The sequence below is a fragment of the Perca flavescens genome, chromosome 8 (assembly GCF_004354835.1).
Source record: "Perca flavescens isolate YP-PL-M2 chromosome 8, PFLA_1.0, whole genome shotgun sequence".
In the NCBI taxonomy this organism is placed as follows: domain Eukaryota; kingdom Metazoa; phylum Chordata; class Actinopteri; order Perciformes; family Percidae; genus Perca; species Perca flavescens.
The window spans coordinates 32,212,363-32,225,262 of NC_041338.1; the positions used below are offsets into that span (position 1 = coordinate 32,212,363).

Here is a 12,900-nt window from a genome sequence, read left to right on the forward strand (position 1 = left end):
AGCTTTTGATGACTGATAGCGAGCAAAAGGGGAATGTATGAATACCTCCAAGGCGCTGCCAACGAGCCAGTCATTTTGTTTTGTGAACTTTTGTTATCATCAACCCTCCAACGTTCCGGTTATTCATAAGTGTCATGAATGCAGCATGTCATTAAAGGTGGAGCGTCTTTCGCTGCTAAGCAACTAGCCAACCATATCATATGAAAGTGCTCTGAGGGAGAAGAGGCACAGTGTCAGCTTATGTGATTGGTCCGTGAAACAGCACTGACAAATCAGCACCGAGGTTGTTAAACTTGGAAGTTGATGTTTGGTATTTCGGTTTGAAAAGATGTCGTTCAATCGGGGCATCGGCAGTGTGCAGGTAACGTTAGTTAGAAGACAGCATTGCCTATTTGATTTAACTGCTAACTGGTAATATTGCACTATTGGTAATATCATGTAGTGTCAATACAGCGTGGGCCAATAGAAACAAAGGTAGCTAGCCTTAGCAAGCTAGCTAGTTAGCCATGTTCAGTGTTAGTTACCATATCAACGACAGTGCACCTGTAAGAATCATGTAGCTAGTTAGTTAGCTAGCTAAGTTAGTTCTTTCTGATAGCTCCCAAGTTTGCAGGCTAACGTAACTAACTACTGTCAGCATTTGCTCCCAGTCTTAGTTTCAGGTCATACAGCTAACATAGACCCATGGTTATCTTTTTCTTCTAGTACCTGAAAAAAAAGGATACCGAAAAACGAAAAGTATCAACATGTCAAAACAAGGCTGGACACAGGTATCTTGGCCATGTACAGATGTACTACAATGTTATAAACTAGTGCCATTTGTTATGACTAAAATGCCCTTTGTGCCTCTTAATTATGGATGTTACCTTCATGTTATGTAATAGGGTGCAGCCTCACAAAGTATATGGAAAGACTGGAGGAGATTAAAAAAAGTGAGTAACTCAGTTGAGGGACTAATTGTGTTATATGTTTGTAAGTGTCATGTTTTGTCTTTCTACTCTACTATATGCACTTTGTTTGATGCACTCATACATCTCAGATGTTTGGGGTTTTGTCTGGTTTGTCAGTTGTTAAATCCGGCTTCTGAAGACAACATTTTTAATTTGAACTGTGTTTTTCTTAGTCGGAGTGAAAACGTTTAAACTTGAATCAGCAGGTGGTGTTTGTATATGGTTTATCTTTGAAACAGGTGTATAAAGATGGCAGGATTTTTTTTCTTCTTTACATTACAAAACCACCGTTTCCAAGTCTTAAAATTTTAACTTCTTTGTCATCGCAATTCACTATGGACAGCTTTAATGTCTTTTCCGAAGGGCACCTCACATTGACACATATAGCAGCTTGGATCACAGTTTTGTACAGAGTTGTCCACCAGGCTACTGGACTGCTGCCATAGACCGTTGGACCCATGGCATTAGTTCTGTCCATTATAAACATTCATCCATTTTGCCCAAATGTGAACAGGTGTATCAAATACTCCAGTTTTTGGTGTGTAAAACTTAAACATGATCCAATTACAGCAAAATAAGGGTCTTATTCGTACATTAATGTGATATGTGTGCTGTACACTTGAGGTATGATTTGCCAACTTGGCACTTCATTTTCCCAAGTATCTGTGGGGTTCACTGTGAATAATACCAGTATCAATAACACAGATAAAACAGATTTGTGTGTAGTAGTGGCAGCTTTGAGTGGAAGGTAGCAAAGGAACAGACACGGTAGAACTGAGGTTTAGTGAAGCATTAGAGGGGGATGAGGAGAAGGAGGACATGCGAGACCCAGGTGAGTTGTGTTTAGCACAGCTGCATGCACTGTCTGAAGTAATTATCACAGTTGTTTTGCTAGATTATGTGATTATCAACCACAGTGATTACACAACCAGTGGTTGGACTTTTTGCCTAAAGATGCAAAGTTTGTATCTTCAGCTACAGCGGCCAGAAAAAAAGAGATATTTAAAGACTGTCATCGGGCCTTTGAGACTCTTTCCTTCTATAGCCTTTCTTAGATTAAAGTGGCCATATTATGCTCATTTTCAGGTTCATAGTTGTAATTTGAGATTGTATCAGAATAGGGTTACATGGTTTTATTTTCAAAAACACCATATTTTTGTTGTACTGCACATTGCTGCAGCTCCTTTTTTCACCCTGTCAGGTCTCTGTTTTAGCTACAGAGTGAGACCTCTCAATTTCTGCAAGATCTTTGTTGTCAGTCGCACATGCGCAGTAGCTAGCTAGGTAAGGATTACATGAGCTAGCTAGCTGTTTCTCTAACTTTAGTCAGTACAAGGCAGGATTAGCAGGGAGACTTCTTCTAAACGAGGGCGCACTTCTAACTTTGCGTGGAATACCTGCAGAACAGGGACATGGAAGTAGTTCTATACAATTTATTTTGTAGATTAGGGTGAATTTGTGTGTTTTGCCATTGAGAACGAGTTAGCATGCTAACGGTTAGCCCCCAAGGCCCCTCGTTTCGGCTAGTGACGTAGAAAGCTGTGCAGATTTTGACCAGCTCACCCGGAGACTGAAGACAGGACACATTCAGAAACCTGTATCTCACTCAAAACAGCATGGTTGGGTTTTTTTCAAAGTTTGTATGCGTGTGGAAACACCAGAGACACAAAATAACACCCCAAATCCCAGAAAAAGGGATTTTTTCATAATATGGCCACTTTTAAAGTATGTTGTTTTTTTCCTTTTTATTTCAGATTACAGGTATCGAAAAGATGAAATCTTCAAGCGGTTAAAAGTGACAACGTTTGCACAATTGGTAAGTATTCATGTCTGTTTCCTTGCAATACTGTAACGTCCTGCAAGATTAACATGTCATACTTAATGTAAAATCCAGCCAATAGTTATTTTTGTGGCTAATTTTTTGGAGACAAGAGAAAGAATGCAGTGAGAAACCCTGATCCATTCACAGTGCTTAATAATGAATAGACTATTTGTGTGAATAGTTTTGGACAGACGGCTCTGAATTCATTTAGCTTGGTTTGTTACCTTCATTTACAGACTCCAAGATACAATTATTGCACTTTTTCACAGTAGAAGCATCTTCGTTTTCTAAACTTGTTTTAAACCCCAGATACTTCAGGTAGCCTCCGTATCAGACCTGAATGAAAGTGAAATTGACGGCGAATCACACGGACCGGAAGGTAACTAGCACAGTTACTCATTCACTTAACATTGTGAAAATGTATTTATCTCCAACTTTGTACTAATTGGGTGATTTAACATTTTGAAACAAAAAACAAAACTTGGGCCACTACCATTATTTGTACGGGATATACCGCAATGCAATACAGTATGATGAAAGAATTTATGCTCTGTTAGGACTGTAGGTGACAATCTGTTGATTCCCCACTCCCTGCTGGTTTGCAGACAGTCTGTCAACGGTGTCTGATGCAGACCTAGAGTGTCTGTCTGAACACACCAACGGCTCCCCGAGGCTTCTGTCAGATCGTCAGGATACAGGAGACGCCAGGGAACTCTGCTACTCTGCCAGGTCGACACTGCTAAGGTACCGTACAACTCTGCACTCTGTAAAGCCTTCCTGAATACCTTGTACTGTACACAACACACCATAGATTCAACCTTCAGTGTTAACCGGTCAGCCCACTGAAATTACATGAGCTGATAGGGGAGAGAGAGAGGGGGAATGACATGCAGCAAAGGGCCACAGGTCCGAGTCGAAAACCGCGGCCGCTGCGTCGAGGAGTAAACCTCTATATATGTGCGCCTGCTCTACCAAATGAGCTAACCTGGCCACACATGGACTGACGAGTTTGATCGACGGTTACATTATTGGCCATCGTAGCCTGACGTTGGGTTGCATTTCTCCAAAAGTTGAATCTGTCTTAACTTCTTGTTTTCTTAACTTCATTAGTTTTTTTTCGGTTACCCCCTGTGGCGCCCGCCGCACGAAGGCTCGCACTGTCATACTCAGTCACGGCCAGCATCCACAAGAACAATCGCAACCCCGAGCACACCTGTGACCCTCCACCCTGCACTCAACGTACTGTACATTTTGTTCCTTTAAGACATCTGCCTGTCCCACACCTTGACCCTCCTGTATAGCGCACAATTACCTCGTTAAAAATGTTCTTAGCGTCCCCTCCTGTCACCTGCGTCGTCCCCCCCCCACCCCTCCTCCAGCTTTAACAGGAACCCCAGGAGTGTAACTCTATCTGTGGTCTCTCCAGGGGGCCACAGGGGGGGCCTCTGTGTGGGAAGGACAGATGGAGAGAGAAAGTAGGGCAGCACTGGGGTAAACCTACACAAAGGGACAGTGGTGTGCTTCTAGTGTTTGGCTCAGCTCCATACTCACTCTCATTTGCTGCGGTGAGTCTTTTTCCTCGAGGCTCTGGTTTCACTTTAACTGGTTCGACACTTGGAAGATCAACCCCTCCTTGTCTTTAGAAGACAAAGAAAAATCATTACTGTCCTGTTCTGAATTATCATAGCCAAACATACAGACAAGGAACGGAAATAAATAACACAAGTTTTCAAAGAAAATCAAAAAGATTATTATTTTTGCTATTACTAATTACTTAAAGGTGCAATATGTAATATTGTGTGTAATACTGGCAGCTAGCGGTTAAAATAGTTACTGCACTACCAATTCCAAATACTGGAGAGTCGTCCCCCCCGCCCCCTCCTGCCCAGACTCGAAGTTCACGGGGGTTGCCAGGCTGAGACCGCAGCATTCACAACAATGTTGCTAGACGCTTTTCTCACATAGCCAGACATTACTCCACAGCACAGCTGAGTTATTTTAAACCCTCTCGTGGTTTAAAATAACTCACCGTTGTCGGCTGCAGCCACTGAAGAGGCTACACGTTGTAAACAGCCATGGGCTGCTTGCCTGGTCCTCCCGGTAACGTTAACAGTTAGCAGGGTTAGCATGGCGGCGTTAGCCAGGACCAGTCGGGATCACTTTACTGGCTATGTCTCAATTGTTTTTGCGAGTAACCAACTCGGGTACTCTAGCTATATAATTCAATGTGAGTACACAAATGTTGAAATGACAAAAAATGCCCATCCCTAGTAGCTGTGATAAATTAGCCTGAAGCTAATGCTTACCTGTTCAGGAGGAAATAAGCCAACTCTGCGTCCTTTTGGGCTCTAAGCTGTCTCCATCTTTCAAATACATCTCCAATATTTACCAGGGGGTTGTTACGTCTCTGGTCACGCAACTGTTAGAAACATGCTGTTTTCTTTTTTTTATGTCATGTAGAATCTATCTCCGTTGATCCTGTTGGTTTGTTTGCTGCTTTCATGGCTGTACTACCGTTACAGCTGTAGCGCGCTGGGTTTACGTTTTTACAGGTATATCTGGCAACCCGGCCTGGCTGTCAAACTGGGCCGTTGATAACAACACACAGACCAAAACATAAACATAAATTCCGTCACGGAATTAGCATTGTTGTCAGAAAAGATAGTATTTCAGTTTAACATGTTTCCTTAATATCTGATGAGGCATTGGTGTCATTTTTGGATTTATTACAGTACAAATATTACATATTGGACCTTTTTAAAGCTATAGTGTGCAACTTTTTTATATTAATGAACGCCTGTTACATTCAAGCCATTGCCAAATGAATTGATACAAAGTTTACTAAGCCTATCAGCTTCACAAAATTGTCCTTGTATTTCTCAGAATGGCTATGTTTACAAAATGGTATCATCCGGCGACTTTCACTCGCAGCAGCTTGAGTGATTTTTTTTCGTCACCACTGAGAAAGTACAACAGCAGCATTCAGGTTTGGAGACAAAGAGGACATAACATTTACAAGATAATTCTCTTCTGAAGAGTCCATGTTTTTGTTTTTTTAATCCTCCGTGTTAGCGACTGCGTGGAGAAGGGTTGGTGCACCATCACTGAAGGCTTGCGTCATGTGGTTCCTCCGACAGTGTTGTTGTCTTAGAACTCCTCATGGGGCAACAGAAACTACGCACTATGGCTTTAAATTAGTGCTGTCAAACGATTAAAATATTTAATCGCGATGAATCGCATTAATGTCAGTTAACTCGCAATTAATCGCAATTAATCTCACTTTTTATCTATTCTAAATGTCCCTTGATTTCTTTTTGTCCCATTATTTTTTTTTCTCATTTTAATGCTCTTATTAACATGGAAAAGTGGATCTGCTTGCTTTGTGCTTTTGTCCCCTGGCTTTGACGAGGGGGCGGAGAATTGGCATCAGCTGTGTGCTCGGCCATCAAGTGGTATTTCAGACTGGACGTGCTGCAATGACGACAAAACACACACATCACTTTGGTCTTGTCAATGGAACCATTTGGCAACTTTTTAAAAGTAAACTTTCCATTCAGAATCTTATTGGCATCCATTTCGGCATCTCACGCTCGCCATCCACTCAAAACGTAACGTTAGCCTACTACTCTTTGGCCGGCTCACGAGCCCAAACAAGTGTGTGCGGTGTGCCTGTTTTGTTTCCAGTCTAGCTAGATCCGGTGTGGTGTTATAGTTTTTTTTAACGTTACTAGTTGTTGCAACAGCTTGTGAAAAAACAACAAAGTTTGCTGGGCCAAAAAGAACGTTAATCCTGCGATTAAAAAAAATTGACGCCGTTAAAATGGGTTTGCGCTAACGCCGTTAATAACGCGTTTAACTGACAGCACTACTTTAAATTAATTTAAACAACACATTCACACATAAGTCCTTCCTGACACACGTATTACAACTAGGGCTGGGTATAGTTCACAAAATGTAGATACCGGTACCGATACCAATACCGTGACTATGATACCGTACCGGTTTCTACGATACCGGTTCCTAAGATACTTTTTTGATACAAATTTTAGGTAGGAGGAGCTGAAAAATTAATAAAATGAGCTGTAATGTTGTAATTTCTTTTGTTTTATTTTTCAGCTCCTACTATGTGAGCCCTGCCTCTGTGCGTAACGTAGAGGTTTTCCTGCCTGCCTCTACATTGAGTATCGCTAAACAGCCAATCACAAGCATTACGAGTTCTTAGTAGAAGCATGCCTCTGATGAAATTTACTCCTTAGGTATTGAAATTGGGAATTGAATGACAAGGCATTTTTTCAATACTCGACACGATAGAGGAAATTCGGTTCGGTGCCTAAAATGTATTGAATTTGGTACCCAGCCCTAATTGCAGCCTCCTACCTTTTTTTACCCCTCACAGTGTTATTAACGGTGTGGGAGAGCTGAACGTCAACAGGAACCATCAGAAGATGGAGAATGAGTCGGTGGCCAGCCCCGAGGTAGCCGACAGGCCGTACCCCGACTGCCCCTACCTGCTACTAGACGTACGGGACCGTGACCAGTACGACCGCTGCCACATCATCAGCGGTATGTGGCAAGAACATCAAGCGGGATCATCCAGCTTCTCCTGCATAAAATATCTTTTGCTGTTTTTAATCATCTCCCTCTCTCGCACAGCACACAGTTTTCCCATCGCCACGCTATCTCGAACGATGAACCCCTACACCAAAGACGTGCTGGAATATGTATCCTTCAACACATTTTTTTTTTTCATGTCACAAAATCAATGTTGTGGCTTTTTAAAGTTACAACTGACGAACTGCAATTTTTCTGCCAGATATTGCGATTACGATTCGAATTGCGATTTAAAAAAAAAAAAAAAAAAAAAAAAAAAAAGTTTAATATTCACTGTGTGTAACAGATAAAACATGTCATGGAGCATTATAGCATGAGACACCATCAAAACTGCTCTATATTCTTTATGCAAGGATGAGAACATGGATATGAATTTCGAGCAATAAGTGTTTTTCTTTTAATAAGCATGGAACATTGAACAGTCAAACACAGAACTAAAATTAAAATAATAAAAAGAACTATTCCAATAAAACAATTCAATAGCAGCATCTACATATTGCACCTTCTACCATCATGTTAAATTCTGTGATATTTAACATTATTCCAGCATTTATCCTATATACAAACAGTAAATATAATAAAAAGAGGAATCAAAAAATGTTACACTAAACATTCAACTTAATATTTGATTTGATTGATTTGATTAATTGCGGCCTTCACGATTAGCTAATGGCATTCTTCCAAATCGCGATTTTGATTTAAAAACGATTAATCGTCCAGCCCTACAACTGACCCTATAATTGACTTGTCTGAACTTAACTTACAAACTGTGCAGAAAAATACAGCAGGGAAGATCATCATCGTGTATGATGAGGACGAGAGAATAGCCAGCCAGGCGGCCACCGTCATGTGTGAACGAGGATTTGAGAATCTGTTTCTGCTGTCTGGAGGTAAGGTATCAAGTTGTCTAGTCTATTTTCAGAGTGAAGATGTCACCTCATGTATCCTGTATAATCTACTAGGGATGCACCGAATCTAGATTTTTGGGGTTCGGCCGAATACCGAATCCACTGGTTAAGATTCTGCCAAATCTGAAACCGAATACCGAATCCTACTCCCATCCTCAGTCCATTAACACAGTAAAGACATTAATGAAGTAAACAAATGTTTAACACCAGTTTTTAGCTGTGACTGTTCTTCCTTTGCCGTACCTGAAGTTGCTGCATTTTGGCTGCTGTCTGGAGATTCCTTCATGCACAAATCGTATTCGTTCGGATGTTTCATACGCAAATGTTTTAACAGCGGCGATGTTGTGTATTGTTTAGGGTCCTCGCCACCACGAGACCAATCGGCATTGCAAATTGAACATGGAGCTGGACTTGAATCGCCTTCTTTTGACTGAAAGTACTGCCAAACAACATTTTCTGCTCACAAGTTCCATTTTCACTTTCTCACAGCCTACAGCCTTGAACAGTCCACCTACGTAGGGTTCGGTTCGGTGGAAAAACATTCTAAGGTTTGGCAGAAACCAAACCCTGTCAAAAAGCCCAATATTCGGCCGAAGCCGAATCCTGAATTCGGTGCATCCCTGTAATCTACGCTATGTATGTCGTATCTGACTGATTACAGCATTTATTAAACTTTAAAACTTGTTTCAACTCTGAGAAAACACACCCAAATTAAGAGGAATCTGTATATTCCAAAAACCACCAATAAGAACAAATATGAAACTTCACTGCATTAAGACAAATGGTGTTAGTCTGTGGAATAACTGTAATAATGACCTGAAGAAAATGTAACAATTTGTCTAAACTTAAAATATTCTTCAGCAACGAAATATTGACTGGCTATGAGCTGGACCAGTGATTTCTTGTTTGGTTATTTCTTGTTGGTCTCGACGGTTTAAAGGTTTTTGGTTCATCTGTTGAGATTATTTTGTTGTCATTATGGTCCAAACAGTTTGATATGTTCAAGCCGACCGAGTTGAACATGGAAACTAGATGGAAATGGAATTTCTATTAAGTATAATATACATATTGAGACGGGTTAGAACCAGAAAAGTTTTCAACTTCTTTCTACCCCTTTTGAACATGAACTATATAACTTAAGTTGCTTATTTTTTGTTTAAATGTTGCTAAAGATCCTCTCCGTCTTCCTTTTTTTTTTTTTTTTTTTTTTTTTGCTTATAAGTTTTACATTGTGTTTTGTATTTTTTTTTTTTTTACATGTTCAATAAATTGACAAAGCCAGCACTGTTGCAGGTTCAGTGTATGAAAAGGGGCAATGGTCCCACTCTGCTGTCCTCTCCCAGGTCTCAAGGTAATCGCCCAGAGATTTCCAGAAGGGCTGACGACGGGCTGCATCCCGACCTCGTGCCTGTCCTCTCCCACACCCAAGGGGAAGAAGAGCTCCGTGCCGCAGCAGCAGAAGCCGCCGTCACAAGCGGCGGAAAAGAGGTGGCGATTCTCATCAGACGAGCTGGCCAAGATCCAGGAGCAGCTGGAGGAGATGCTCATCCCCAGTAACTCCAACAGTAAGACCACACCGTCAGAAACGTTTGCATTTTTGTTAAAGTGCTCATATTATGCTCATTTTCAGGTTTATAATTGTATTTAGAAGTTGTATCAGAATAGGTTGATGTGGTTTCATTTTCAGAAAACACCATATTTTTGTTGTACTACACATCGCTGCAGCTCCTCTTTTCACCCTGTGTGTTGAACTCTCTGTTTTAGCTACAGAGGGAGGCATCGCACTTTTATTACATCTTTGTTGGTAGTCGCACATGCGCAGTAAGTAATGCTAGCTAGTCAGTTGCAGAGTATGAGGGCGTGCCACGCTAGCAGCTAGGCGAGCATTATAACGTGTGTTACAAAGTGACCACGTTGGTCTCTGAAGTAAAGGCTGGACTACAACAGAGCTGTTTGGAGCAGTTTGTGAACAGTGTTTTCTGTTGGAGATGGTAAGTCCCTTTGGGGTGGACTTTGGGCTTTTTCACTTTGTAAACCTATAATGTGTAGCAAAAAGATATATAACCCAATAAAGGTAAGGGGAAAAGCCAAAAAGCATAATATGAGCACTTTAAGGCGTTTCCCTGGGAAGAACTTGATACTTACAGGCCGGCTGCGCGCGTAACGCTACGCTTCTACTACGCTTCCACTATAATCACTGAAACTGGCAACACCGGACACGAGAGCAGAGCGTAGTGGTGCCCATGCTCCGCGGACATCCGCTCTACCAGCATAAAAATAGGGAAGTCATATATTTCTATTTTTACGCGAGGTGTGTAACAGCTGACAGTAGGTTTCACGACTCCAAAAACTGAAGAAACAACAGCAACAATACCAGAGCAAAAGAGTTCATAAGCAGTTTTTGATTTCCAGACGAATTTCCTTGGGAAAAACTGCAACATTCCAAACCAAAGTATATTTGTTGTTCTGGTATTATTGAAAACTTTATTCTCTACATGTGATGGATTGTATGCTGCGCACAAATACTTTCTAGATTACGCTAGCAATTCATTGGATTTACTGTAATTGATTAAAAGCATGTCAGTTGAACACTTATTTCAATTTTTTCCTACAGTTAATACCAAATTACATAGTCACGCTTCCAGGAACTTTTCCCATGAATCTGAAGTTCATGTCTCTTCTAGGAAATTATAGGAAAATATGGTACCCGTAACATAAAGCGTTGCAGACCAGTCGTATCATTCTGGAATCTCTAGATCACAGAAAGAGGCTGGGAAAGTTCACAAGGGCCAATCCCTCCTAATATTTCTGCTCCATTCACTCCATGAAATTCTGTTATCAGGCAAATTAAAGTCACAAATCCAAATTTAAGAGCAGAACTAGAGGAAGTTAGACTCACGATTGTTATTTTTGCATTGTCCCATCACATTGCTACCCTTCAGTATTGTTTGCATGTGTGTTCACCGTAGGCCGCATGTCCAGCCGCATGTCATCCAGCAGCTCCCAGTCTCAAGCGTCCAGCGCTCGGAGTCGACAGAGTTCCTCTACAGCTGGGAGGGACAGCACCAGGGCTCAGAGCAGTAGACCCTGGAAATAACACCCCCCACCCCCTACCCCCTTCAACCACACAGATATACCCAAACAAACATACCTCCAACACAAAGTTATTTATTTCAGGTTACATTACCCCGCTCCAACAACTGTAAGAAACACTATTTCTTTGTCCCAGTGGGCAAAATAATCCTCTAAGATCCTGCTGTACAGTCAGAGGTGGACAGGAAACACCACACCTACTATATTACAGCAAATTGGATACATACACGTATGTTTACATGCATACATGACGTGTTTGTGACGCCCCTCTACCAAGCAGATGCTGAATATGGAATTTTGGAAATTACACACACCTTGGGAAAGTTAATAACACTGCACAACATCAACGACACACATTTTAAACTGTAATTAAGACTTAATTAACAGTATGAAATTAAAAACACATTTTTTAAATCTGCAGGAACAGAACAAAGACATTTCATTTCAGACTAACCAGTTTAATACTGCATTCTTCATCTTTACCTCTAGAGATTTAAGTCAGACTGAAGTATTTTTCCCTCAATGTTTTTTTTATTTTTATTTTATTTTCCTCATAATATTTAATAAATGGTGTATATTTGAATGTCTGCACAGTGCCTCATCTGTGACCCTGAAAACTGATGGATCTTTTTGCACTCATTTATTTTTAATGTAACACTATTCTCATCCATTTTTTTTTCCCACCACTTTTTGAACCTGTACAGATAACCACTGAATTCTGTTGATAATCTGTTCTTTTGTTTTTACATTATGTCCAAAAAGGTCACATTTAGCTCCATCAGTATGACAGCCACCAAATAAATGGCATTCCTAAAAGACTTTCTCGCTGGAGACAGAATAATTGAATGTTGATGTAATATGATGGATATGCTGGGAATCTGTGTTTTACATGAGATGTAATTTATAGAAATAATGTAACCGAGCTTGCTCCATTTTGTAAAATTAAGTAAAGCTGTGCTGTATTTTTGTAAGTTTCTTCACATTGTGGACATGATGTCTCAATTGACGGTACAGATGATGCTTATATGTGACTTTGGTTTTCTTTGTGTGTGTGCGTGTGTGTGTGTGTGTGTGTGTGTGTGTGTGTGTAAAGTACTGTAAATTGTGATCACAACTGATCGGCATCGTCATTATCACAAAATTGCATTGTCACTAAATGAAGGAAACAGGCCTTTTTTTCATGGCTGTAACAAAAAGCACTTCAGTACCCACAGATGCATTTGAAAAACAGTATTTTTGGTAATTTTTGGTGTTTTTTTGGCATGGTGGTGACTTATTGCATGGTTCTCTGCAATTTTTTCTTCTTTGTAGCCCTTTTTTGTGATTTCAGTCAGTCTTAACTCACATTAACGATCTGAACACATTCATTTGTTTGTAAATGAAAGTCAAATAAAGTGTAAAAATGTCTGCTGTATCATAATTGCTTATTTGTCTTAATAAGGCAATTGTGAAATGTTGACGATAGCAGAAGCAACTAAATTATTTATTTTGTTCAATAACTTTAAATTAAATCTAC

The 12,900-nt window shown here is 40.5% G+C and overlaps 1 protein-coding gene across 1 annotated transcript; it reads left to right on the plus strand.

Annotated features, from left to right (window-relative positions):
* Positions 1 to 328: 328 nt before the first annotated feature.
* cep41 (centrosomal protein 41) lies at positions 329 to 12,791 on the plus strand. Its single transcript, XM_028585255.1, has 11 exons — positions 329 to 361; positions 719 to 770; positions 885 to 932; positions 2,705 to 2,766; positions 3,082 to 3,151; positions 3,378 to 3,516; positions 7,169 to 7,335; positions 7,426 to 7,493; positions 8,159 to 8,273; positions 9,635 to 9,856; positions 11,261 to 12,791. Exons 1-11 carry the CDS (start codon positions 329 to 331, stop codon positions 11,386 to 11,388), a joined length of 1,104 nt encoding a protein of 367 aa, XP_028441056.1. The 3' UTR covers positions 11,389 to 12,791.
* Positions 12,792 to 12,900: the final 109 nt, after the last annotated feature.